At 41.0% G+C, this 24,253-nt stretch overlaps 1 protein-coding gene across 1 annotated transcript; it reads left to right on the forward strand.

The window, feature by feature from the left end:
* The first annotated feature begins 43 nt into the window (after positions 1 to 43).
* On the forward strand, positions 44 to 13,213 carry YIPF3 (Yip1 domain family member 3). Its single transcript, XM_072992123.2, has 9 exons — positions 44 to 281; positions 3,129 to 3,329; positions 3,999 to 4,105; positions 5,341 to 5,386; positions 7,337 to 7,429; positions 8,345 to 8,476; positions 9,311 to 9,424; positions 10,635 to 10,758; positions 12,693 to 13,213. Exons 1-9 carry the CDS (start codon positions 183 to 185, stop codon positions 12,815 to 12,817), a joined length of 1,041 nt encoding a protein of 346 aa, XP_072848224.2. The 5' UTR covers positions 44 to 182; the 3' UTR covers positions 12,818 to 13,213.
* Positions 13,214 to 24,253: the final 11,040 nt, after the last annotated feature.

Consider the following 24,253-nt stretch of genomic DNA (forward strand, 5'->3'; position numbering starts at 1 on the left):
TGTGAGACGTCGCGAGAACTCCGGAGCCTCCACGTCCTCAAGTCGACGCGGGGTGGGCTGCCCGTATTGGGTACATCCGGGCCCCTCTCGCCTTCTCTGTCGTTGGGCCCCGGTTTCCTATAGCCTTCCTTGGGGCTGGAGGAGGGGAGACTTTCGCTCCCCCACAGCCGGTGGCGGGGACGATGTCTGGCCCCGGCGTGGCCCCGGCGGGAGGAGCCGGCGGTGCGAGGGGTGGCACCGCGGCAGCGGCAGAATGGGGAGCCTTCGACGACAACCTGCAGGTATGAGGCTGAGGCGTCGAAAGCATTTCCCAGAGTGTGTGTCCCCCCCACACACCAGACCGCCCCCCCGGTCTCGACTCGGCGGTGACGGTGGACCCTCCGAGCCATGTCGCCCTTTTTCGAGGCAAAGACTCCGGAGCAGACGCCGCCGTGCTCCAAACCACAGATTCGGATTCAGGCGGTCAGCAGCCTCCGAAGCCCGCGTTGAAACCAGTCGAGGGGCAAATTTGCCTTCTTTCTAAATCGCAACGAAGAACCAGCTAAAGATGTAACGCGCAGGGGACTCGTTGGGAGTCCCTTTTATGGGAACCCGGGGCCCTGTTAGTGCCTTGAATGGTGTCCCTTGCGTGCCTTTCAACCTCTAGCGCTCGTAGGTCCCAAACCATCCCACTGGAGGCCTTCTGTTGGTGTAGTTGCTGTAAAGGAAATGCGTTGGGAAAAAACATCTTGGAGTAACATCAGATAGAGAGGCTGATTGCAGTTACATGGTGGCTGCAGAACAGGGTTATTTGTTTGGCCCACCACTCTCATAAGCTTCCCTCACCAAGAGGAGGAAGGGAGGGTGCCAGTAGTCCAAAGCATCTGAAGGCTGGAGGTTTTCCATCCCTGCTATGTTGCATTTGAACTGTACTCCTACCTTCATGCTCAGTTTTTAATTATACGGCCAACATGAGGAAGAATTTTTGTATAGTGGGCCAATAAAGAATGTTGTCAAGGTAATGAGATTTGCAACATAAACATAGCATTTTTGTAAGCCTGTGGTCATGTACACTATATGTCTGTATATATGATTTACGGTTACATTGGGTATGTAGTTTCTATATATATCCTGCATATTATATGACTGCAGGGCTGTTATGATTCACAAATTTATTAATCCTGGAATATGGAGTTCAAATCTCCTGCATACTTAATTGTGAAGGCGACTGTATGACTTTTAGGGCCAGTCACTTGCAAGCATACCTCCCTCGCAGAGTTGATGTAAATGTAAAAGGAGGTAATTTTCATCTCTGGTGCCATGAACAGCTAAAGTAAATTAAGTTGGAGAAACACATGTAAAAAGTAAACATGCAGCATTATTAGTTCCTGGCCTCTTGATATCTAACCATGTATGTTGTATATATTGCAAAAAAAAGAAAATGCTATTTTAGGCTGCATTCATAGAAGTATAGTTTCCAAATCTTGCGAGCTGCAAGCCCCCTCTCTTCAGCACTGGTTAGGCCTCAACTTGAGTATTGCGTCCAGTTCTGGACCTCTGGGTAGTGTGGGCGGCATATAAATTGAATGAATAAATAAATAAAGATGCTAACAAATTGGAACAAGTTCAGAGGAGGGTGACAAGGATGATCTGGAAGCTGGAAACCAAGCCTTATGACTAAAGGCTGAAAGAATTAGCCTTCAGAAAAGAAGACTGAGAGGTGACATGATAGCACTTTTCAAATATTTGAAAGGCTGTCATACAGAGGAGGGGCATGATCTGTTCTTGATCATCCCAGAGCAACAGCGGGCTCAAGTTAAAGGAAGCCAGTTATCAGTTGAATATCAGGAAAAACTTCCTAATGGTTAGAGCAGTATGACAGTGGAACCAGTTATCTTGAGATTTGGTGAGTGCTCCAGCACTGGAGGCATTCAAGAAAAATGTAGATAATTACCTGGCAGTTATGCTTTGATTGTATTTCTGCATTGAGCAGGAGGTTGGACTTGATGGCCTTCCAACTTCACTTTTCTATGATTTTATGATTACAGAACATATATAATGGCTGAATATTGTAACATAAGGCCTGTTATATAACATTATAAGGCCCATTGAATCAATGGAACTTAACAAAGATTTGACTCACCAGATCCCAAATGATTTAGTTGAACTACTCTAATTGTGATTTACTACTGGATTTCAACAGCTGGAAGTTTAAAAGTCTAGGGAAATAAAAATATAGGTACTTGTTTGGTGTTGGAAAATGCCAAAGTGAGGGCAGAGTTAGCTTGAGATGTGGCATCATCACATTTGAGAAGTTTATCATCCCTTGGTCACCAACCATCTCATCCCAAACTCTATGGGGACCTGGAGAAGTGTTTCCATAGATTAAGAGTATAGACAAGTGATGTGAGAGCATTCCTTTCCATGCCCAGACACTTAGCAATGTGGGGCTTTAAAAGTAAGCATTAGTCCTTTGAACTGGAATGCAATGGAGCTGTTACAGCACTAACGAGACATGTTCTTCAATACCCCATCGTATTAGTAAACTTGCAGCTGTATTAACTGCACTTTCCAAGTTGTCTTCAAAAGCAGATTAATATACACTTTGCAGTAGTTGAATATGAAGGTTACCAGGGCATAGATAACTGCAACAAGATAATCTTTTCTTTGAGCCTTATCTTCTGTTGGCTACAGTGCTCTCAAATTGTTAAGGGGGAGGGTTGTGCATGGTTTTTTTTTACTTGTTTTGATTGCCAGTATATATTGTCAGCTGCTTGAGGCTCCTAAGAAAAGGTTCCTGTGATCATTATGTTTAATTTTGCATGTATAGGTAGATTCCTTAGTTACAGATCATTCCTGGTTATCTGTAGATGTTTCACTTTTCAATGAGATTGGCAGAAAGCAAATAACAAGAGGTCTCTTTCCTCTTACTTTTTCATGAGTGGTGATTCTTAGTAAATTAGGTGAATATCAGAAGAAGAAAATCAGGCACAGTGCTTTTTCTTAATTCTTCAAAACATCAGCCCATTTCTCCACAAGATTAAAAAAAATATTTTCAGCCTTCTTTCTGGTGTTTAGGCAGCCCCTGTGAGTAACATGAAATGATTCTGCAGTATATTTAACTGTTTGCATATTTCCAAATTGTTCAGGGTGCAAATTCTGCTGTGATAGACATGGAAAACATGGATGACACATCTGGCTCCAGCTTTGAAGATATGGGTGAGATGCACCAACGTATCAAGGAAGAAGAAGAAGTGGATGCAGAAGCAGCTGCTGCAGATGAAGAAGATGGAGAGTTCTTGGGAATGAAGGGCTTTAAGGGACAATTGGGTCGTCAAGTAGCTGATGAGGTGAGCCAAGCTCCCTTTCTCAAAGCAGAGGAACACCAAGAAACAGCCTGGAAGACTGTTGCTTTTGTCTGCTTGTAATCCTTCGAAGACTATATTTCCATGCTTCCTCTTTGCCTGTCTTCCTTAGATTAATAGTTTATGATCTGTAGAATATACATGGACCATTGGCCTTCTTAGAAGCAGAGTCTATGCAGAGAGCTTGAGGCTGTGTAGATAGTTTGAACCCATTGGCTTGGAACTGGATGTGTCTCTTTCTAGGCTCCACCAGCAAAGTTACGCTAAACAGGGTGGTCATCTTTCTCCCACAGGTCAGACAAGCTAAAACAGTGCTGTCCCATTGCACCTGCATGGTCTTAAATTAGTCTCTTTAAACATTTCTGGCTTGATAGAGCAAGAAATTCACACTGGAAGCGACCCTCTGTCCTGACAGGATGTATGTACTTTCAGAAAATGATCTATCCCAAATTAGAGCCTGGACTGTCTAATGTAGTACAAACCTTTCCGTGCACAATTGAGACAGTTCATTCCATCCAGAAATATGGATTGAACATTGATGTCTCTGGAGAAGTTCTAGAGCCACTATAATAAACCAGTCATCAAATACTGCAGCACCCTGAAGTGAAAGCTTAGGTTTGAGGCATTCTCTGTTTCATTCTATCTCCCCTCTAGATGTGGCAGGCAGGAAAAAGACAAGCCTCCAAGGCCTTCAATCTTTACGCCAACATTGATATCCTTAGGCCCTACTTTGATGTTGAGCCAAGCCAAGTTCGGAACAGGTAAGCAAAATTGACAGATTATTTCTGTCCCTTCTCCAACTTTTCCTTGTCTAAATAATAATAGTCATGTTCCTTAATCATGTTCAATTTGGACTTTTAGTGACCCTTTTCAGGGTTTTCTAGGTAAAAAGTACTCAGACGTAGTTTGCCATTCTGATCTTCTGTGAGCATTTGGAGAGTGTACAGTTTGGCCAGGGCCACACAGGCTCGCTCTTCTGGAATGCTCAGTGGGGTTTTGAGCTCTTAACCACCACAGCCAAAAGGAAGATTAAAAAAATAAAGACAAGGAAGTGGACTTGTCCACAAAAGTTCACATTAAAATATAGCATTTAGTGTAAGGTGCCACAATGTTTTTGTCTTCTTCATTTTTAAATTTTTCTTTTGTTTTTGCCTGATACACTGGCACAACTACAGCCAAGTAACTAACTCACTGAACTATCTAGTCAGCATTTTCCTTGTCTACCAGCAGCTTAATTACTTAATTTAAGCTGCATTAATAGCTGTGCTCATAGTTAATAGTCAAGTTACAGTTTACTATGGGAAGCAGTCATCTGCCACCTTTATGTTTAAGAAGGAGTAACTCGTTATATCCATAAAGAGTATTCAGGTTATAAAAACTATAATCACAGTATTCTTCCTTTTTATTTGTAAACCTTTAATCAGGTAGCTCTGTAAGAGTTCATTAAGTATTTCTTCTAGTGTGTTTTCATTTCTAGAACATGCCAGGCCATTTCATTTCTGATTTTCTGATGCAGTTTCAGAAGTAAAACAGGACTATGGACTGTTAGTTCAGCAGATTCCTTTGGAGTTTAATTGGAATTCCATTTATATGTCCTCGCTGTAATGATGACTGTGTAGCAGAAATTCATGTTAGGCTGCTTCTCTGGCGCCTGTAAGTTCCACGGCTAGTGCCCTGACCACAGCAAAATACAAGAAATTATGTTTGTATAATTTACCAGGCTAGACAGTATTAGGACTGAGTTAAAAATGTCCTTTCCCAGTATGGCTTTGTGCCCAGTTTAGTAGAGCTATGTGTGGATTATGTAACAGGCTATGGAACCTTTGGCATCCAGGTTTTGATTCTGTAGCAGATTGTATTTCATTCATTCATTCTTCATTCATTTGTTCAGCAGTGTCCTAGCTTTTTGGCACATCGATGATTCTTTCAATAAAGGAGTGTCTAAAAGATTTGGTTCCTTATTGACTTCTATGAACAGTCTCTTGTTCTCTTTCAGACTACTTGAATCCATGATACCTGTGAAAATGATAAATTTTCCCCAGGTAAGCTTCTGTACGAGATAATGGATAGAAGATTTTGTTTGATATTTTGGAGATGGGTGCATCCAAAGAAAAGGGACCTTTCCACTTCATTTCCTAGCTGTGGTGTGGTACAGCTGTAGCCACCTTCAGTTTTGTCATAGATGCAGGTCAGGTATTTCATGTGCGGCTATTTTGTGTCACTGCCCTAAATGTTCACATTCTTTCAATAGTTACGGGTTCATATTTTATACCAAAGAATCCCAAAGTACAATGGGCTTCATACTGGCAGATCTGCTGACAGTCCTGCACTCCCCCATCACTATCATCCAGTATCCTGAATGATACTGATCATCTGGACCAACTTCTGTCAGGCTTTCAGCTGGGATATGAGACTGAGATTGCTTTGGTCACCTTGGTAGATGACCTACACAAGGGGCTGGATAAAGAGAGTGGAACCTTTTTAGTTCTCCTAGAACTTTCTGTGATATTCTGTGTCGTAAACAACAATGTCCTGTAGGATCACTTGGCTATATTGGGTACTAGGGTCAACTGGATTCCGGTGATTCCAGTCGTTCCAGTCAGGCTGTACCCAAAAAGTGGAGTTGGTGGAATACGTCTTGGGACCTGGCTATCTTAAGAGATCACCTATCTCATTATGAGCCTGTCTGGATATTATGCTTTTCAGGAGAGGTTCTTTTAAATATACCAACAGAGACCCAATGAACAAGCACATAGGATGGCCTTCTCCTGTGTGGCTCCCAGCTACGGAATGCACTCCCTTCAGAGATACAGTCTGTTTCCTTGTTGACTAATTTTAAAAAGGGAGTAAAAGCACATCTTTTTAAACTGTTGTATGATGTCTAACAAGCCCTGTTGTGTTGTTTTTAACTGCATCCTTGATTTTAATGGTTTTAATGTATTTACTTGATTTTAAAGGTTTCACAGTGAGACTTCTTTACATGATTTTATTATTTTTTAGTTCAACGTGATTTTATTTGTTTTCGTTCTTTTAAAAATTTTCTAAGCCATCTTGAGCACTATCTTTTAATGGAAACGTAAAGTGGAAGTGTAATAAATAATATTTTTATCTCTTGCCAAGTCTTCCTGGGTTTGGTCAGCTCCTTTCTTATGCTGTTGGCTAACTGCTTTATACCACAGTGGCCTTGGGCTCTCCAGGAAGGGATGGCCACTCTCATTGACTCTGATATAGCTACTGTATTTTTCCGTGTATAAAATGACACTTTTTACTTAAATAATTAGCCAAAAAATTGAGGGTCATTTTATACGTGGAAGGCAGCCACTTTCCCTGACTTTTGAGAAGCCACAGGATAAAGCAGCCATGAAGGGTGGCAGGATTGCACCCCTTTGATCCTGAAGCAGCCATGAAAGGGCTTCAGGACCAAAGGGGTGTGATCTTGCAAATTTTCTAATTTGGGGGTTAGAAAAGGGGGGTCGTCTTATACATTGGGTTGTCTTATAAACACAAAAATACAGTATTTTGATGTCAGAAAGTTAGCTGCTCTGATTTAGTCTGGCAGGAGAATGGTTAAAGCACTGTTAGAGATTGTAGAATTGTTTATTTATAACTGTAAATCAAGACTAATCAACTTCCAGAGGCCAAGGGACTCCCCAATTTAGATCTTCTGCCCCAGTAGTTGCAAAAGCTGTGCTTTCTGCTCTGTAAAAAAAGGTGTGCGAAGCAAAGTGCACCCTTGCACTATGGAATTTCATATCACACTTCCCATTACTTGAGAGCTCTCAAAGCCAGTGTCTTCAAAGGAATAGATAATAATTGCTCCTTATAAAGTTGAAAAAGTTGTTTCTTTTGCACTGACTACATTGGAATTAATTCTTTGTGACAAACATAAGAATATGAACGAGCATTTGGACATCTTTTTTAAACCAGCTGAGTGATTCATTTGGCACCCCAGATCATTGACCAGTAACTATTATTGTTTTCTGCTCTTGCAGAAGATAGCTGGTGAACTTTATGGTCCCCTTATGCTTGTCTTCACACTGGTGGCCATCTTGCTGCATGGAATGAAGACATCCGATACTATCATTGTAAGTAGGGCATCTCATTTTCCTAATGGATTGCTAGCCACAGTTCTCTCTAGCTTCTTAAGTTTCTGTACCTGGATGTTGCAATGCTATGAACAACTCTGTTGTGGGACAGTTTTACTTTAAAGTGTTAGTGATGCTTTCTGGAGACTTGACTAAAGTGACTGTAGCTTGGAATGTTACTCAGAGAAAGTAATTTGTTCTGTTATTTGTGAAAAATACTTCTCATTAGCTCTAACATGTTGCATGATGCCCTATTAATGTGTTCCATTAGCACTTCAGGTCCATTTGAGTGTTTGCAACAAGCAATATAGAAAATCCTGTTCTTGTTCTTAAGAGAGGATGCAACTATTATTTATTATTTATTTACTATACCCTTGTTTTATATACAGTAGGAAGCCCATCCTCTGAAAATACTAAATTGAAAGGGGGAAAAAAAGAAATACCTATTTATATGTATTTCCATGGTGTATTTACCAGAACTGGAACTAGAGGGAACCAGAGACCATGCAATGTATAGCATTCAATACCATTTTTCAGCAGCTGCAGGCTGCAGGAGGGAGCTTGAAACCAGTCCCCCACAGATACAGCAGTCCTACTGTAAATACACATTTCTGGAGGTTTTTAAAAATATTTTCATGAAGCGGGTAAGTGAATCTGCAGGTATGGGTCCCATGGATAGGGAATCCTATTGTTTTAATTTTGTTTAAATTGTGCTTCTCCACCCCACTCCCCTTTGTTTTGTTTTAGATCTACATAATTGATCTGCCAATTGATGTTTCACTATTGGCTTGTGTGGAGTTCTGAGTTTTTAATTTGTAAACCACCCAGAGTATGGTGTCCACTAGAAGGGTGATATATGAATAAAATAAATAACCTCCAAGCTCAGGAGTAAGTGGTTTTTTGCTTTTTCCACAGAGGGAAGGCACACTGATGGGAACAGCTATTGGGACCTGCTTTGGTTACTGGATAGGAGTCTCCTCCTTCATCTACTTTTTAGCGTATTTGTGCAACGCTCAGATCACTATGGTTCAAATGTTGTCACTGCTGGTGAGTAAGGTCTCCAACTAACTAGTCTCTCTGGCAAAATCTAAAACATACCAACCAGATGCCCATCCTCTAATATTCTCAATCTTGGGCAACCTGGATGTTCTTGGAATATAGTTCCTAGAATCCTTTGCCAGCAGATGAGCTGGCCAGGGTTTCTGGGAGGTTTAGTCTAAGAACACCTGAGATACCCAAGGTTGGGAACCACTGCACTACAAGTCACATCTGCTCCTGCTAGTAAGTAGGTCGATTGCATTGGTGCTTTACTCACAAATAACTGATGGCTTTGTATCTGCAACAAGTGTAGATCATAGAATCATAGAGTTGGAAGGGTTCTCTAAGGCCATAAAGTCCAACCTCCTGCTCAATGCAGGAATCCAAATCAAAGCAGATGTGATAGATGGTTGTCTAATTTTCTCTTGAATGCAGTGGAGCACTCACCACTTCCTGAGGAAACGTTCCATTGTCATTCTTCTCTCGTAATTCTCAGTTAAGAATTTTATTTTATTTTTTGCTCTTTTTCATTTGGGTCTACAACTTAGAACAGTTGTAGTTTAGTTTTTTTTAAAAAAAATCATAGGCATAAGGTGATTATAAAATCAGGCAATTCTAGTTAGCTTTGAAGCAGAAAATAATTTACCTATACAAATCTAGGTGGCAAATACATAAAATAACCATAAATAACTCTGATATTCAGCACCAGCATATTGATGTACAGTCCCAGGAGCTTTAGACTATGTTATTAAAAACATGCAGTATCAGCATACTGCTGCTGTTTCTCTCTGGAATTTTTCACATATGTTCATGCATGTCTCAGGTGTGTTCTGTTTCTTTCAGGGGTATGGACTGTTTGGGCATTGCATCACCCTCTTTGTCACCTACAACATTCACTTTCACTCCCTTTTTTATATCTTCTGGCTGGTGATTGGCGGTCTCTCTACATTGCGAATGGTAATTAATAATAGCCCTTTGAAGGTTCTAGGCATAACATATTTAAGGAATGGTTCAGAAGGTATCTGTAAGAATGAGTACATTAATGTTCTTATTTTCAGTTTCTTTTACTTTTTTGTTGCTGTCATGTTTCCACTTCAGATAATGAAATCATGCATTAACTTTTTTCAGTCGTATATTACATTGTATCTACTAAAAACACTTTATGCCTCCTTCAGGCATCACATATCTGACATGCAAAGTACATTATTTTATTTGCATGTTATTAAACTTTATTTTGTGGTTACAGTCAATCCTTGACTTACGAACTTAATCCGTTCTGGAACAGCATTCGTAAGTTGAAAAGGCCGTAAGTCGATTTCCCATTCCCCATAGGAATGCATTGAAACCCCGTTAATCTGTTCCAGCCACCATGGGAGACCTCCCTGGGGGTCCCTGCTGCCGCGATCAGCAGCTTCGGAGCTCTCAAAGGGCTTTCCCCCGACATTGGAGGAAGCCTCTTGAAAGCTCCAAAACCGAAAAGGCAGGGAGAAAGGGCAGGAAATTTGAATGTCCTGTCCTTTCTCCCTGCCTTTTTGCCTTCAGAGCTTTCAAAGGGCTTCCTCCGATGTTGGGGGAAAGCCTTTGAGAGCTCCGAAGGCGACCAACGGTTCCATTCGCAAAAAATGGCATTGACTTGCGAATGGAACCTCGATCTCGTTCATAGGTCGAGACTCCATTCGCAAGTCGATGCCAATTTTTTCGAACGGAGCCATTCGTAAATCAAAAAGTTCGTATGTGGGGCCGTTTGTAAGTTGAGGGTTGACTGTATTTTAATTACTTACCAGAAGCCATACCTCTTTATTACCTCTACTGTATAGAACATTAATCATATGAAAGCTAGCTCTGGAAGAGACAATATTATTTAAATTTAAAACCAAAGTCTGGCTCTGCTGAAGTTGGTGGTAACCAGGGGTAGAAAGATGTTCTGTTTTTAAACTGAGTACCTACAGCCTTTATCACAGCATTTTAAAAACCTGATTTGAAATATCCTGACTCTTATTTAGTGTTTAAGGATCAGTGTGGATTCACAAATGTCTTTACTAATTTCACATAGTGCTTCTTTGTTACCTGTTGTCACTAGCAGGCAATAACCAGGTTACCCACTGTGCGCATTATCTGTGAAATCCAATGCCATATCCCTGCTCTGATGGTAACTTATGTTTCCAAGGTTGCTGTGTTGGTGTCGCGCACAGTGGGACATACCCAGCGACTCATCTTATGTGGTGTGCTTGCTGCCCTACACATGCTTTTCCTCCTTTATCTGCACTTTGCTTATCACAAAGTTGTAGAAGGTAAGAGGTTTTCGTTTTGGAGGAATGTAGTGGCAGTTGCATGTTTTATTCTATTTTTTTTACCATGTTGGAGTAAAGGCTTGGTGCCTAAATTTGATTTTTAGAACAGTGTGGGTAATTTTTGTGGGCTCAGAGGCCACTTTTCCAACTACCTTCTCAGGATATCCAAAGAATGTGTGGCTCAGGTGGCAGGGTGTATGTGCATGTTGTAAACTACCCAGAGTGGCCTTTGGCCAGATGGGTGGTATAAACGTTTTTTAAGTGTGTATTTTAAAATCTTGTAGTTCATTAGAGTTCATTTCATCATTTTCCTCAGCCACTGAGATTTTATACTTAATTATAGAATCAGTTGATTAATTGCATAACAAGCAGCATCCTGTTTGTTTCTCACATTCACAAAGAGTCTAGTAAGCAAGTGATTGGACCGTTTTTTTAGCCTCTGCTAGAAGGTATTCAGTAATACCTTCCTGCATTACTGTACCTGCAAACTATTCAGCAGTTCCCAAAGTAGACTTCTGTGTGAGCAGGAAGAATGAACAAGTTCTGCCCAATAACTTTAAATGAGTTTTGAGAATGATGCACTTTAAGTTTATTGTGTAGAAAGCAGCAAATGGCTTTTCAAATAATGAAGAGAAACCCTGAGGAAGAGGCTTAGATTTCAAAATCAAAATAGAACACAGGCAGTACTTTCAGTACTGATAGCCTTATGGAAGTAAGCTGGTGTTTTACCAGTGAGCTAAAATTCTTTTAAAAAAAAAAAATTAGAATACCGAGGCGCCTACAAATAAGGGCTTCAGGCCATATGCAGACCAGGGATCCCACTTTGCTCACACTTCTTTTAAAACATCACCCAAGGGGGGCAATATTAAGGTACCTCTTCTGTTTCTTATGAGATGTCATGGTGTTTTGAACCTTGCTGTTTCTTTAGACCACTTTAGACACAATTGTCTTTCTATACAACTGTAATTCCTGCAGGAGGAAAATACAGTATGTATATATATTTTCATCAGCTTGTACAGGTATATGACACTGCTCATTCTAAGTTCAGTTATGATTGAAGCAGCCATTTTCCTACCCTGTAAGTCATTCACACACATATATAAGAAGTATATCTAGAAACTACAGTATTGGCATGTGGAATTCTATAGTGATTAAGCAGGGACCTCCTTTGCCAGTGCAGCTAGACTGACAACATTTTGGGCAGTCTACAGATGATACTGACCAAAGAAGGAGATAACAGTCCCTTTGTCACAATTCTGATTACTTCTCACATCCAATTATGTACCACTTAGTTTGAACCAGTTGAAGTCTTATATTGTCCAGCCTCTAGGCTTCATTTATATATAAAGCAAAAAGCGAAGTGTGCTGTTTATATACCACCCCATAGCACTTAAAGCACTTACTACTTAATTATGCAGGCTACACATTGCCCCCCCCCCCCGGTGAGCTGGGTACTCATTTTACTGACCTTGGAAGGATAGAAGGCTGAGTCAACCTTGAGCCGGCTACCTGGGATTGAGCCCCGGGTCCTGAGCACAGTTTTGGCTGAAGTACAGCAGTCTAACCACTGCACCATGAGCCACAGCCAAAGTCTTTACTGGCTAAGGTGAATGTACACCCTTGCACCTATTTATCTAAATATCTTTCTGTATGTATCTGCCATAAGTGAAATGCTCAGTGACATTATGATTCCAGAACCAAAATACTCCATGGTTCCATTGGGCAAATTTGACATTTATTGAAAAACATGAATAAAGACTGAAGGGACAAGTGCAGAGTAGTGCTGAGATAGCAGGAGACTTATGAAAACGTTAAATTAAACTATACTAGGCTACGTTACACTATATTAAGTTTTATGTTACATTACATGTATGTTGATGTAGATATACCCTGGGCTTAGCATTAAACCATGCCCTTACTTTTCTCATTCACAGGTATCCTGGACACGTTGGAAAGACCCAACATGCATCCTTTTCAAAGAGTTGCCAGAGACATTCCAGCTGTTTCCTCTGCTGTGCTTAACATAAACAACAAAACAGTTTCTGCGCTGACCTCATAGCCTTACAGACTGTGGCATGCTCTCCCTGCCTGTACATGGGTCATATACTCTGCTGCTGTTATCAGGGAACAGAGGCAGAGTAGCAGAATGAGGGCTTGGTTTTACCTGCAGATCTTTTTCACAAAGTAAGGGCAGCAAGTTCCCAGCATGTTTCGGAGGAACTGCATTTGTACAGCTTTGGCTGGATTGTGCTGGGCAGAGTCTTTCTCCTAGTCTTTGCACATTTAGCTGGGATTGTATAGCTCAGACTTTTCTTTTGTATACCCTTTGCGCTCACTCTCTTCTTTTTAATCTATGTACCTGTAATCATCTCCATTGCCAAGGGAAGAATTAAATTAAATAGATGTTGGTTCTGAGCAGTCTCTTCTGTTGGACCTTCATCATAAATTAAGCACAGCAGCTGGTTCTTGCTGTTTTCCTTCTATTCTGAAATCTAATCAAAACTTTTCAGATAAATTCCTTTGCCTAAAATGCTTCCATTCGTGCAAGCAATGTATGGATTCTTTTGATGCAGAATGTGGCTGACTGCCACCTTTCTTTCTTAGCACTGTAAGAAAATATTTATTCTGCAGAATACAGGTTCAAATGTCCATAACACTTGGTTTCAGAATTGTGTATACATACAATGTTTCAGATGTCAAGACTAGCATTTTTATTAGTCTAGTTCCTCCTTTCATTTTATGGCAATCTAGTGTTCAACCAGGAGTTTGTTTTACCTTTCCAGCTTTAAACTGCAGTTCATGTGTGTAGATGAGAGTATATCTCGTGCTCAAGTTGTAGCTGTAAATGTACTGAGTCATAGTTCTGTGCTTATAGCAGGCTCAGTTCACCATCTTGAAGCATCTGTCACAACACAACTAACAAGCTCTACTAATTGTTTCTAATTAGCTGTTCTTACTGTGGCCATTGGATCATTTCCTTTTTATGCATCAGAAAACCAGCCTCTTGCTGGTTGGACTTCCAGTGTATACAGCAGTACATTCCTCACTTTTTGTGAGGAACATGAAGCAACTTTAATTTATTTTTCTACTTTGTAGTTTTCTTCTTTGTTCTTGTGTCTAGTACCTTGCAGAGAATATAGGAAAACAAAATTGCTGTTTATTTAACAAGAGAAAGGACACACAGTTCCATGTTCAAAAGTATAAATAATGTACAGTACTTATCACTAGCCTATGTATCATGCACAGTCATTCTTACCAGTCTATCCTATTTAGGTTTTTACATTTCTAGTGCCATTTCAGAATTATTTCTGGATTTGAATGTAATATGTGTGCTGTATATTGTAGAATACCTAGTATGGGAGTAATACTGGTTGAAATGTTGTAGATATGTAGATAAATAGTACTTGTCACCTATGCAAAACTAAAGTTAACAAGGGATGTAAGAAGTGGTTCTGCTGCTTGAAATGACACGTCTTAGTTTCACCATGTTTCTTGTTACATCAGAAACTGCATACATGTTTTGGAATTTTCCTCGTATTTTCTATTTGAAGTTTACAGTTAATAATTAAGCCAGAGGTGTGTGGAACCAGACTAGGGTAAAAGAATCCAATATAATTTGAGGTGTTTGGTAGGAAAATAAATATCTTGTGCATCAACGTGTAGTTTTCAAATACATTAGCCTGCACAAGCATATCCAGAGAAAAAAAGAGAACAAAACCACCTTAACTAGCTGTTATATTTCAATGCAGACTTTCATGGATGCAGTTCTTCAGACTGTGAATATAGCCACAAAAGCTCCCATTGAAATATAACAATTAGTTTTTAAGGTGCCACAACATTTTTGTTTGTTTTTGTCTGGAAGCATCAGCATAGCTCCCCATGGCCTAAAATATCCACTCTGAAAAGTCTGCCCTTCTCCCATATGGAAGCCTATCAGTCTAAGCTGTAAACAAGTGCCACAAGGAGTGTAGAACTGGATGAGTTTATGTAGTCCAAACCCATCTTTTCTTTTTTCAAACCCCATAAAATGGTAATTATATGAAAGGAAAAATAACGCAATGGGGGGGGGGGTTTGTCTCAGTGTATTGTCAGCATGCAGGATACAACAAAAATGAATTTATAAATGGCAAGAGCCTGGTAGTGGTGGTATTAAATGTTTCCTCCAGTAAGAGCAAAAGGGGCAAGAAGGAACAGGACCAGCCTATCATTAAGTAGGGTACAGCTGCTGTTTCAGGTGGCATATGCTGAAGGTTGAGGAAAAGACAGATGTCTGTTGTATGTAGTTTTCTTTGTGCCTCTTGAAGTTAACCACCACCTCTCAGGTATAATGGAGGATATTGTATCCTCACCATGTTGAATCCTATATTAGAAGGGCAGATGAAAATGAATGAGAGTGCCTTTTCCTTGTTTGTTTGCTTTCATTCATCCTAAGCTAGAGCATACCTAAATGCTTTCAGCGACTTTGCCAGCTGCGTCTGACCTGTTGTTTTTATGTGCCATTAAGTTGCCTCCAACTTACAATGACCCTATGAAAGAGTGACCTCCGAAACTTATTATTGCAAACTGAAGACTATGATTTCCTTTATTGAGTCATTCCATCTCATGTATAGCCCTCCATTCTCACATTGTGTCTTCTAATAGTATGAGTCATACAGTATCAAATTTCTCTCTTGCTTTCATGCACATTGGCCACTAGACATTAGGGATAGGATGTTTGGATTTTTTGGAAGACAAATCCCATAATTCCCCATTCTGGGAGTTCTACCTGATTTACATCTTACAAACACATGTGACTCACCTGTGAGAAAAGACGTAACTCCATCTAAATGTCCTGTTTCTGCCCTAGTGCTAGCTGGCAGCTTTTTTCCTGAACAAAAAGCTAGGCAGAGTTTGTACTTTGCTCTTCCCCTGTAGCTAATTGAGTGCCTTCTGAACTGGGATTTTTCCTCTTCTGGTACTATATCTTGTTTCATTTTGGATTTTCCTTTCCTAGAGTTTTCAAGGTACAAAAATATTCAAAAGTGGTTTGCCTTTGCAGTCTTCTGCAAAGTACAGCTTCAGTGTCACTGCCTTTGTCTGCGAAAGATCTGTCAGTGTCACCTTCTACCGCTGCTGCTCTCTAGGAGTTTCTGCTTTAAGAGACATTCTGCTCTGTTATTCTTGGTTCTGTGACATTATCTGTGTGTTTCTAAATCTCAGTTTTAAAAGATCCCCATGAATGAAAAGAAACGTAAACAGCTGTGATATAGGTGCATATGCATCCATGCATGTGTGTGTGCTAGCTACATACTGTAGTGTCTTAACTGTGTAATCCATGCATTCAAACCAATTCAATCATCACCAATTTGCAGCATTTTTTAAATCTAAAGTGGAGACCATCCGCCGGGAGCTCTCTCCTTTTTTGAGCACAGTAGATCGAGCAGAGACGTTCAGCGCGCCACCTTGCCCAATGAGACTCAATCTCTTTCAGCCTGTGACACCAGATATGGTGGACAAGGTGCTTGATCACTGTTGGGCCATCATCTCCTTCCTTGACCCTTGCCCAGCCTGGCTAATCAAAGCAGCCAGGCCTACAACAACCGAATGGGCCACTGCAATAATTAATGGGTCTCTCCTCAAGGAGACACTCGTTAGGCTCATTAGGAAGAAACCAAATTTAGTGGTGGACGATATTGGCAATTATAGGCCCGTCGCCAATGTTTGTTTCCTTAATAAAGTGGTAGAGAGGTTGGTGGCTGACAAGCTTCAGGCACTTCTGGATGAAGCCAATGCCCTGGATCCGTTTCAGTCTGGCTTCAGGCCATGCCACAGTACAGAAACAGCATTGGTCATGCTGTTTGATTACCTCCTGATCGAGGCCGATGGGCAAAATGTCTCTGTTGGTCCTTCTCAATATCTCAGCCGCCTTTGATACTGTCGACCACGGTATCCTCCTGGGGAGGCTCTCTGAGCTGGGAATTGGTGGTCTGGCATTAGCCTGGCTCTGATCCTTCTTGGAGGACCATCCCCAGAGAGTACAGCTTGGTGACGGTGTATCGGCTCTGTGGAATGTCACTTGTGCAGTTCCGCAGGGCTTGATTATCTCCCCAGTGCTGTTTAATATCTACATGAGGCCACTGGGTCAGGTCATCATGGGTGTGGGGCTTTGTGTCATCACTACGCTGATGACACCCAGCTCTACATCTCCTTTTTTCCTACAACAGTGGATGCCATTCCGTCCCTTCAGCGCTGTCTGGATGCCATATTGGAATGGATGCAGGAGAATGGACTGAAGCTGAATCCAGGCAAGACAGATGTCCTGAGGGTGGGTGGCCCAGACATTGGTGGTTTGGGAAAGTCCCTCACTTTCGGGGGGGGGGTGACTCTCACCACAAAGACTGAGGTTCACAGCTTGGAGCTACATCTTGATCCAGCGCTTATCATGGAAACTCGGATAGCGTCCGCCTACTTCCATCTTTGGCGGATCACCCAGCTGCGTCCCTATCTTGATGTCAGGGCCCTCACCACTCTGGTCCATGCACTTATAGTCTCGAGATTAGACCACTGTAATGCGCTCTACGTGGGGCTACCTTTGAGATTGATGCAGAAGCTTCAAATGGTGCAGAATGCGGCAGCCAAACTTCCTACTGGGGTGAGAAAACATCAATATATCTCCCCCACTCTGGCAGCCTTGCATTGACTACTTGTTTGTTTCTGCATTGATTTTAAAGTATTAATGATGACATATTAAGCCCTAAACAGTTTAGGACCTCAATATCTGGCGGAACGCCTTCTCCCATCTAGATCTACGCATATCACTCGTTCTAACCAGGAAGGGCACCTGAGGGGGTCTAACGCCGAGGGAGGCCTGAAGAGAAAGAACAAGAAAGTGGGCCTTCTCAGCAGTGGCCCCTCAGCTCTGGAACAATCTTCCCCCAGAAATTTGTCTGGCTCCCTTGCTGGGCATTTTTAAGAGCCAACTTAAGACCTGACTCTTCAGACAGGCCTTCCCTCCTGTCGATTATCTAACTTATTTCACCATCTTCTAGTGTATTAATATTGTTGTTTTTTATTTTAATGTTGTTAGCCGCTCAGAGTAGACTTCGGTCTAAATGAGAGGGATATAAATTAAATAAATACATAAAAATACAATGGGAACGTGAGCATCAGAACTGGACCATGGACCAATGGAAGAAGGTTGCCTTTTTTATTAGGTGGATGGCTGGGTGTGTGTACATTACTTACCTAGAGACGAGATGGCATCAGGATGTGCTATGGTGAAGAAGACTGGCAGGCAGAGACAATGTTATGCTCTGGGCAATGTTTTGCTGGGGAACATTGGGTCCTGGCATTCATGAAGATGTAACTCTGACATGTACCACCTACCTAGAGATCGTTGCAGCCCATGTACACTTCTGGGGGCCAAAACAGTATTAGGCAGGTGGTTTTCATGTTGTGATCGATGAGTGTAACTACAGTAGGACCACAGTATCCAAAGGGGATTGGTTCTAAGTCCCATCCCCACCCCGTGCTGGAAATTGTTGATATAGCAAAGTTTATATATTGCATAGTATTTGGTTCTTAGTAATAGCCAATTCTGGTAATACAGTGGTGCCTCACATTGCGACATTAATTCGCTCCTCAAAAATCGCTGCAGAACAAAAATGTCGCAATGCGATATTAAAAAGCCCATAGAAACGAATTAAAACGTGATTAATGCGTTCCTATGGGCTTAAAACTCACCGTTCAGCGAAGATCTTCCATAGCACGGCCATTTTCGGTGCCTCTTAAATGAGGAATCTGCCCCAGAAAACAGCGGGTGGCCATTTTGAAACCGCCGATCAGCTGTTAAAAAACCATTGCTTTGTGATGCTCAGTTCCCAAAGCAGGGAACCAATCATCGCAAAGGGAAATTCCCCATAGGGAACATCACAAAGCGATCGCTTTTGCGAGCGCAAAAAGTTCATCACAAAGCGATTTCATCATAAAACGGAGTGATCGCTATGCGAGGCACCACTGTACATCTTGAAACGTGTATTTCTAGGGTTTTTTAATTTAATATTTTCAGGCAGCAGATAAGTGAAATCACAGGTACTGATCCCATGGATAAAGTGGCCCTATTGTGTAGTGTTTAGTGACCTGGTTTAGTCTGATTGTGCACATTTACCAAAAAGATTGCAAATGTCAATTCCAAAACCCATGTACAGCAAATTCCTGAGCCAAAGCACATGACATTTCTATCTAGGCAAATATGTTTGCAAGTTATATTTATGGAAAGATGATCTCAGATGATTTAGGACCTGTGTACATGACTAGACTATTTCAACCACATCTGTACCTTCCTCTGTGTCACTTTTAAATTGCACAAAGTCATGAAGTAAAAGCCAGTCAACTGGCATTCTTTACCTTTCCTGTCACAGGATATTACATTATATTGTCAAAGCCTCACAGTTTGTCATCTGAGTCTGAATTCTTATCTTGTTCCTACTACTTACTGTGCCTTCACAGCATGCTGCCTTTGCAAATCTTGCCACAGCTCAGCTCTTGTAGATACTAAAAAGGGAACAGCTATTAAATCCCCAATATTGTGTTTTTTATTTCTCCATTTCCTCTCATCCAGTGAGTAACGTTCAATGAGTCATTTTATTCTTCCTCCTAATTACACGATAAAATGGAGGTTCAACCCTTTGCTTTAACTACTGTACTTAGTTATATATTAAAAGCTGAATATTTCTGTGCTTTGTATTTTTCCCAAGGCTATACAGCCCTATTGGCATTTATTCATGTTTTATTGAGGACTGAGTTCTAGTTTGTGCCTTCTTGATGCAAAACTCCTAGCACCCCTACCCCAAGTGCATCTTTAATCCATTGCCCAAGAAGTAGAGAGTTTATGTTCCTTTTCCTTGCATTCTATGTATTTAGTTAATTGCACAAAACTCTAGCCAGTAAAGGTTTGCATAGTATATTTGCTGAAGTAAGCAAAGCTCTTTTGCCAGGCTATTTTTAAATACCAACTGCTACCCTCTAGCTGAAGGAAAGGCAAAATTATAGTTGGTTAGACCATAAACTCTTCTGGGTGGGGATCACACCATTGAATAGGCTGCAAATGGACGCCTTCCTAGCTTTTGTTGTCCTTCAAACTTTCTGCTGGAGGGGAGAAAAAAAGAAGACGTAGTCATATCAGCCTTTGATCACACCTCTTCATACCGTTCACTGGGCTGCTGTTCCTGTGGTCTACTGGTATCCCACTTGCAGTTACATTATCTTCATAACAGCAACTAAGTTGGCCATGCAATAAAATTGGCAAATCTGATGGATTACATCAATCTTACCTGTTGTTATGTGCCGTCAAGCCACCTCCGACTTACGGCAACCCCATGAATGGGTGATCTCCAAAATGCCTTGTCCTCAACTGCTCTGCTCAGCTCTTGTAAACTCAAGCCTGTGGCTTCCTTTAGGGGAATCAATCCATCTCGTATTTGGTCTAACTCCTGCTGCCTTCCACCTTTCCCAGCGTTATTGTCATTTCCAGAAAATCCTTCCTTTTCATGATATGCCCAAAACAGGACAACCTCAGTTTCAACATTTTTGTCTCCAGAGATAGTTCAGGTTTGATTTGATTTAGGACGTGCTTGTTTGTACTTTCTGTCTGTCTACAAGTAGGGTATCTACAAATCTTTCCTCCAGCACCACATTTCAAACAAACCATTTTTTCCTGACAGCTTTCTTAACTGTCCAACTTTCACACCCATACATGGTGACTGGAAAAACAAGAGTGTGGATGATTTCGGTCTCCAGTTCCATATCCTTGCACCTGATTATCTCTCATTCCTTCCTTCCTAGTTTCAGTCTTCTAATTTACTGGCTGCAGAATCCATTGGGACTGATGACTGAACCAAGGAATACAACATCTCTTAATTATTTCAATTTCTTAATTGTCAGCACTAAAGTTTTGTAGTTCTTCTGTAGTCATTATTTTTGTCTTGATATTGAACTGCAGAACTGCTTTGGCTCTTTCTTATTTCACTTTCACTAAAAGTGGTTTCAGTTTGTTGCTGCTTTCTGCCAGTAAGATGGTGTCATCTGCATTTCTTAAATTACTGATACTTCTACCAGTTTCCACTCCTCCTTCATCTGAATCTAGTCTGGCTTGCTGTTCTGTGTACAAATTGAATAGATAAGGGAACAGAATGCACCCTTGTCTAACACTTTTTTCTTATAAGAAACCATTCTGCCTCTCCATGTTCTGTCCTAATGGTAGTTTGTTGTCCACAATAAACGTCACAAATCAGGACAATCAAGTTCTGAGGCACACCCTTTTTAAAGGAACAAGCCAGATTCTCATGATCTACACAACGGACGGCTTTGCTGTAGTCTATAAAACATAGACTGATCTGAAATTCTTTGCTGGTCTTAAGTAGCCAATGGATATTTACAACATGATCTCAAGTGCCTCTTTCTTTTTGGAATCTACCTTGAACATCAGGCATTTCTTGCTCCATATAAGGTAAAAGCCTTTGTTACAATACCTGGGGCATCACTTAGCTTGCATAGGAAATTAAAACAATGGTCCTATATTTACTGTACTCCTTGACATCTTCTTTCTTAGGGACTGGAATGAATATTGAGCATTTCCAGTCTGAGCCATTGTTTTGTTTTCCATATTTTTGATGCATTCTTTTTAGGACTTTGACAGATTCAGTCTCTGTGGTTTGAAACAGTTCTATTGGCATTTCATCTATTCCTGACTTGTTTATTCCTATTGCTTTCAGAGAAGCTTTCACTTCACTTTCTAGAATATGTTTCCTTTTCAAGAGTCTTTCTTTCTTTCTTTCTTTCTTTCTTTCCTTCCTTCCTTCCATCCATCCATCCATCCATCCATCCATCCATCCATCCATCCATCCATCCATCCATCCATCCATCCATCCATCCATCCATCCATCCATCCATCGGGTTTCTTGTCTTGTCTTCACTATACTGTTTTCACATTCTCTTGATTTTCTCCTGGTCAGTCTGCTTTCCTGCTGGTCATTCAGCTTTCCTAATCTAGGCTTGAATTTCCCTTTGATTTCTTGGATTTTCTTGAAGAGATGTCTTGTTCCCCCTCCTTTTTTCCTAGTGTCTGCCAGATACGTTGGATCACAGCTGCTTTCATCCACAGTCAATTTTGTAATCCTAACACAGCATGACAATACCAGGCCAGAGAAAGCTGTTTTACACTATTGTGGATTCCAACCATTTAGCTGAGCCTCATTTTATTATTCCACCAAAGAACATTCTCCTATTATGTTTCACATCCCTTGCCAGTTTTAGGTCACTAAAAGATTATCTGCTTTGCATGCAAAAACACATAAGTAAATCCCTGGCATCTCTAGGTAGGACTCAAAGTCTTGGGAGAATCGCAGCCAGTCAATGCAGACAATCTTGGGATAGACCTGACTCACTGCAGACAGCTTCCATTGCTGTATGTCTCAGATATGAACATGTGATTTATTCCCATTCATGTACTTCTCAGCACAAAAAGACACATTTAAAGTCCTCTTCCTGCACAATCAGTCGAAATTAGCAGCCCCAAGCTCAGCTTTGCTTGTACCGTGTTTCCCTAAAATAAGACAGGGTCTTATATTAATTTTTGCTCCAAAAATGCATTAGGGGTTATTTTCAGGGGATGTTTTAATTTTTTGATGCACAACAACAGACATTTATTCAAATACAGTCATGTCATCTTCTTGCACAATGGTGGAGGGTGGGGTTTCACTTAACTAAGGCTTATTTTTGGGGTAAGGCTTATACATATTATGAGCATCCTGAAAAATCATACTAGGGCTTATTTTCAGGTTAGGTCTTATTTTTGGGAAAACAGGTTATGTAGTGCCAGCATACATAAATCTCTGACACCATATTTATAAGATTTTCCTCCTCAAAGGGCTCTGGAAGAGGGATATGCTCATGCCATTAATTATCCTTTAAGTGTATCTGTTACAACATACTTATGTATGGACATAAGCAAATCCTTACTGTCGTGTGTGTGTCAAAGGCACTCTGTTCGTATCTGCTTTCCCATAAGATGCTACTTTTGTTCATTTTCCTTCTGCCCACAATGAGCTAATGGAGATGGCATAAATGCAACTTTGACAGTGGCAGGGCAAATCTGCTGGCAGGATTACACACTAATACAGGCACCTCATAAATCCCCAGAAAGTTATTAAGGTTAGATATTCCACTGGTGGGGAGGATGACATTTAGGGAGGCATGTAGAAATGTCCCAGGATCCACAGAATAGGAAGCCTGCTGCTTCTTTTTTAATGCCCCCTCCAGAAGTCCTCCTCAGCTATGCCAAAACATGCCTCCTCTTTCAGTTTCTTAACCTGGATGCATTTTGCTTACAGGGCTTAGGAAGTGGTAGTACCTCTGTCAGAATATTTATCACCACCAGAGGCCTGCTCCAAGAGTTAGTATTATCAATAGCTAAAGCATTTCACAGAGTAAAAGAGGACAGTTTCTTGCCCAGAAGCACTTACAATCTACCTTTCAACATAAGGAAAACAACAGAGATCAGAGGATGCAAAGGTAGAAATACAGAATACAAAGTTCTTTCAGTCACACATGCTTAGTTTGGTTATAATTACTGTAGAGCTACTTTTGCCCCTAATTTGGTACCATGTGCTTGTGTTGGACTACAACCACCACCATCCTCAGCCAGCTATACCATTCATCTAGGTTTCTACTTATACAGCAAGTCAAGGTAAAATGAGGAATGGATTAAAAGATGTAATCCTTTGAGATACATAGTATAAACCCTTATTGCCCTTTGACTGCTGTTGCCTAATCCAGGAGCATTAATAAATGTAGGCAACGCTCCTGGAAGTGAAGGACTGGCCAGCTGCACAGCATTGCCCAGGGAATTCCTGAGTGTATTTGCAATACTACACTTTTATACTCTTTGGGGAGGCTTGTTCAGTGTCCCTCTACTATATGTGTAGGCCACTTCTGGTAAAAAAAAAACATAGTCTAATTATCGTAATATTGTAATTTGTTTTTAATTTGACCTATATTTCATACACATCCATATTTTACATTGTGCAACACTCTGGTACAAAGAAAGAAAGGGTAAACAGAGGCCAGAGCCACCAAAACAGGAGCTTGATCTGACTCATGAGGGAGGAAAACATCTTCCACTCATGCTGAGGCCACAGGCTCGTTTAGAGGGCCCACAACAGGTCCCGAGGCATTCATAGCTCTGTTTTTCAACAGAAAGCAACAACCATGCTGTGGGGAGGCACCACTATCCCCTAAACATCTGCCCTCTCAGAGAAGGCATACCTTGCTTTGCCTGATCCAGAGTTAGTAGCACTTGGGTTTGAGATACTTTTGATGTCTTTTAAAAAAAATTAATGTATACTAGGACTGAGTCTTGGCCTGCTCACTGCCCTAAATGTTTGCTACCTATTCATGTACTGAGGTAGTATTTTCCACTGTTTCACCATTCCAGGTGCATTTCTCAACTCTTTTTAAA

The sequence above is a fragment of the Pogona vitticeps genome, chromosome 1, assembly GCF_051106095.1.
Source record: "Pogona vitticeps strain Pit_001003342236 chromosome 1, PviZW2.1, whole genome shotgun sequence".
Lineage (NCBI taxonomy): Eukaryota > Metazoa > Chordata > Lepidosauria > Squamata > Agamidae > Pogona > Pogona vitticeps.

Bases quoted from the DNA above. Each gene is read 5' to 3' on its own strand.
- YIPF3 (XM_072992123.2), top strand. From the start codon at position 183: ATGTCTGGCCCCGGCGTGGCCCCGGCGGGAGGAGCCGGCGGTGCGAGG. The intron at 282-3,128 runs GTATGAGGCTGA...CAAATTGTTCAG, and splicing joins CCTTCGACGACAACCTGCAG to GGTGCAAATTCTGCTGTGAT. The intron at 5,387-7,336 runs GTAAGCTTCTGT...CTGCTCTTGCAG, and splicing joins AAATGATAAATTTTCCCCAG to AAGATAGCTGGTGAACTTTA.